The sequence below is a fragment of the Haplochromis burtoni genome, unplaced genomic scaffold, assembly GCF_018398535.1.
Source record: "Haplochromis burtoni strain Fernald_Lab_line unplaced genomic scaffold, NCSU_Asbu1 Contig_808, whole genome shotgun sequence".
Lineage (NCBI taxonomy): Eukaryota > Metazoa > Chordata > Actinopteri > Cichliformes > Cichlidae > Haplochromis > Haplochromis burtoni.
The window spans coordinates 58905-60400 of record NW_024583169.1 but is presented as its reverse complement, the minus strand read 5'-3'; the positions used below and the strand labels follow the sequence as shown (position 1 = coordinate 60400).

General features: G+C 55.3%; 1 protein-coding gene across 1 annotated transcript in view; it reads left to right on the top strand.

Moving 5' to 3' along the window:
• Nucleotides 1-1496, top strand: part of ik (IK cytokine) — an 8761-nt gene that overhangs the window by 4266 nt on the left and 2999 nt on the right. Inside the window, exons 6-10 of the mRNA XM_005950681.3 lie at nt 134-248; nt 326-396; nt 697-743; nt 961-1124; nt 1248-1356. Coding sequence (XP_005950743.1) covers nt 134-248; nt 326-396; nt 697-743; nt 961-1124; nt 1248-1356 — 506 coding nt within the window. The remainder of the gene's footprint in view (nt 1-133; nt 249-325; nt 397-696; nt 744-960; nt 1125-1247; nt 1357-1496) is intronic.

The following is a 1496-nucleotide window of genomic DNA, read 5'->3' as shown; positions in this document are numbered from 1 at the left end:
GTGTGTGTGTGTGTGTGTGTGTGTGTGTGTGTGTGTGTGTGTGTGTGTGTGTGTGTGTGTGTGTGTGTCTGCGTGTGTGTGTGTCTGCGTGTGTCTGTGTGTGTGCATCTGTGTGTGCGTGTGTGCGTGTCAGCGATAAGTCGGCAGCAGAGAAGCGGCGTCAGTTGATCCAGGAGTCCAAGTTCTTGGGAGGTGACATGGAGCACACTCACTTGGTGAAAGGTCTGGACTTCGCCCTGCTGCAGAAGGTCAGAGGTCGCGGTCGTCGGGATAACCTGTGCGGGTGTGTTACCTGCTCAGCTGTTTACCTGTGTGTGTGTTACAGGTGAGAGCTGAGATCACCAGCAAGGAGAAGGAAGAAGAAGACATGATGGAGAAGGTCCAGAAAGAAGCCAAGTAAGGAACCACTGAGCAGAGCTGCAGCCCTGCGATCAGAACCTCACCTGCCTCTGTGACCTTTGACCCCTCACCTGTCTGTCTGTGTGACCTTTGACTCCCGCACCTATCGGTCTGTGTGACCTTTGACCCCCCTCTTTTTTACTTGTCTATGTGACCTTTGACCCCCGCACCCATCTGTGTGACCTTTGACCCCTAATCTATCTCTATATGACCTTTGACCTCTAATCTGTCCGTCCCTGTGACCTTTGATCCCTTGCCTGTCTCCGTGTGACCTTTGACCCCTCCCCTGTCTGTCAGGAAGGACGTGGAGCCCGAGGAGAAGATGGAGTTTAAGACTCGTCTGGGTGAGTCGTGTTTTCTGGAGGAAGGTGTGGATGTGGGGGGAGGAGGAGGTGAGGGAGGGGAGGTGTGACTGTTGTGAGTCTGGAGCGTTCAGGAATAAAGGAGGATCGTCTCCGGATCAAACGGAATCTTTTTAGAACAACGTGAATATTTTGGTGGAGAAATCATATGAACGTGAATATTGAACCCGGCGTTCCCGCTGTCTCCGTGTTCGCTCAGGCAGGAACATCTACCGCGTGGTGTTCAGGTCCGGCGTGACCGAGAGGAACGAGCTCTTCCTGCCCGGCAGGATGGCGTACGTGGTCGACCTGGACGACGAGTTCACCGACACCGACATCCCCACCACGCTGATCCGCAGCAAGGCGGACTGTCCCAGCATGGAGGTGAGGCCGAGTCCTCGCCGCGTCATCGCCACGCCAAAACATCCGAGTTCTCCAGCTGAATGATTTCAATATCGCAGAGCCCTGAGATCGTTCCCTCACGTTCTCTCATGTTCTGTCTCTCAGGCTCAGACCACCCTGACCACCAACGACATCGTGATCTCCAAGCTGACTCAGATCCTGTCCTACCTCAGGCAGGGAACCCGCCACAAGAAGATCAAGAAGAAGGACAAAGGTGAGTCTGCACAGCTACTGGATGTTCTCCTGACGCTCTGCAGGTGTGCCAGAGGGCCCGGTGGCGCCAGTGTCCGGCAGCCTCGTGTCTGTCAGTGCGCCCCAGGGTGGCTACAATGTAGCTGCCATCACCAGTGTGTG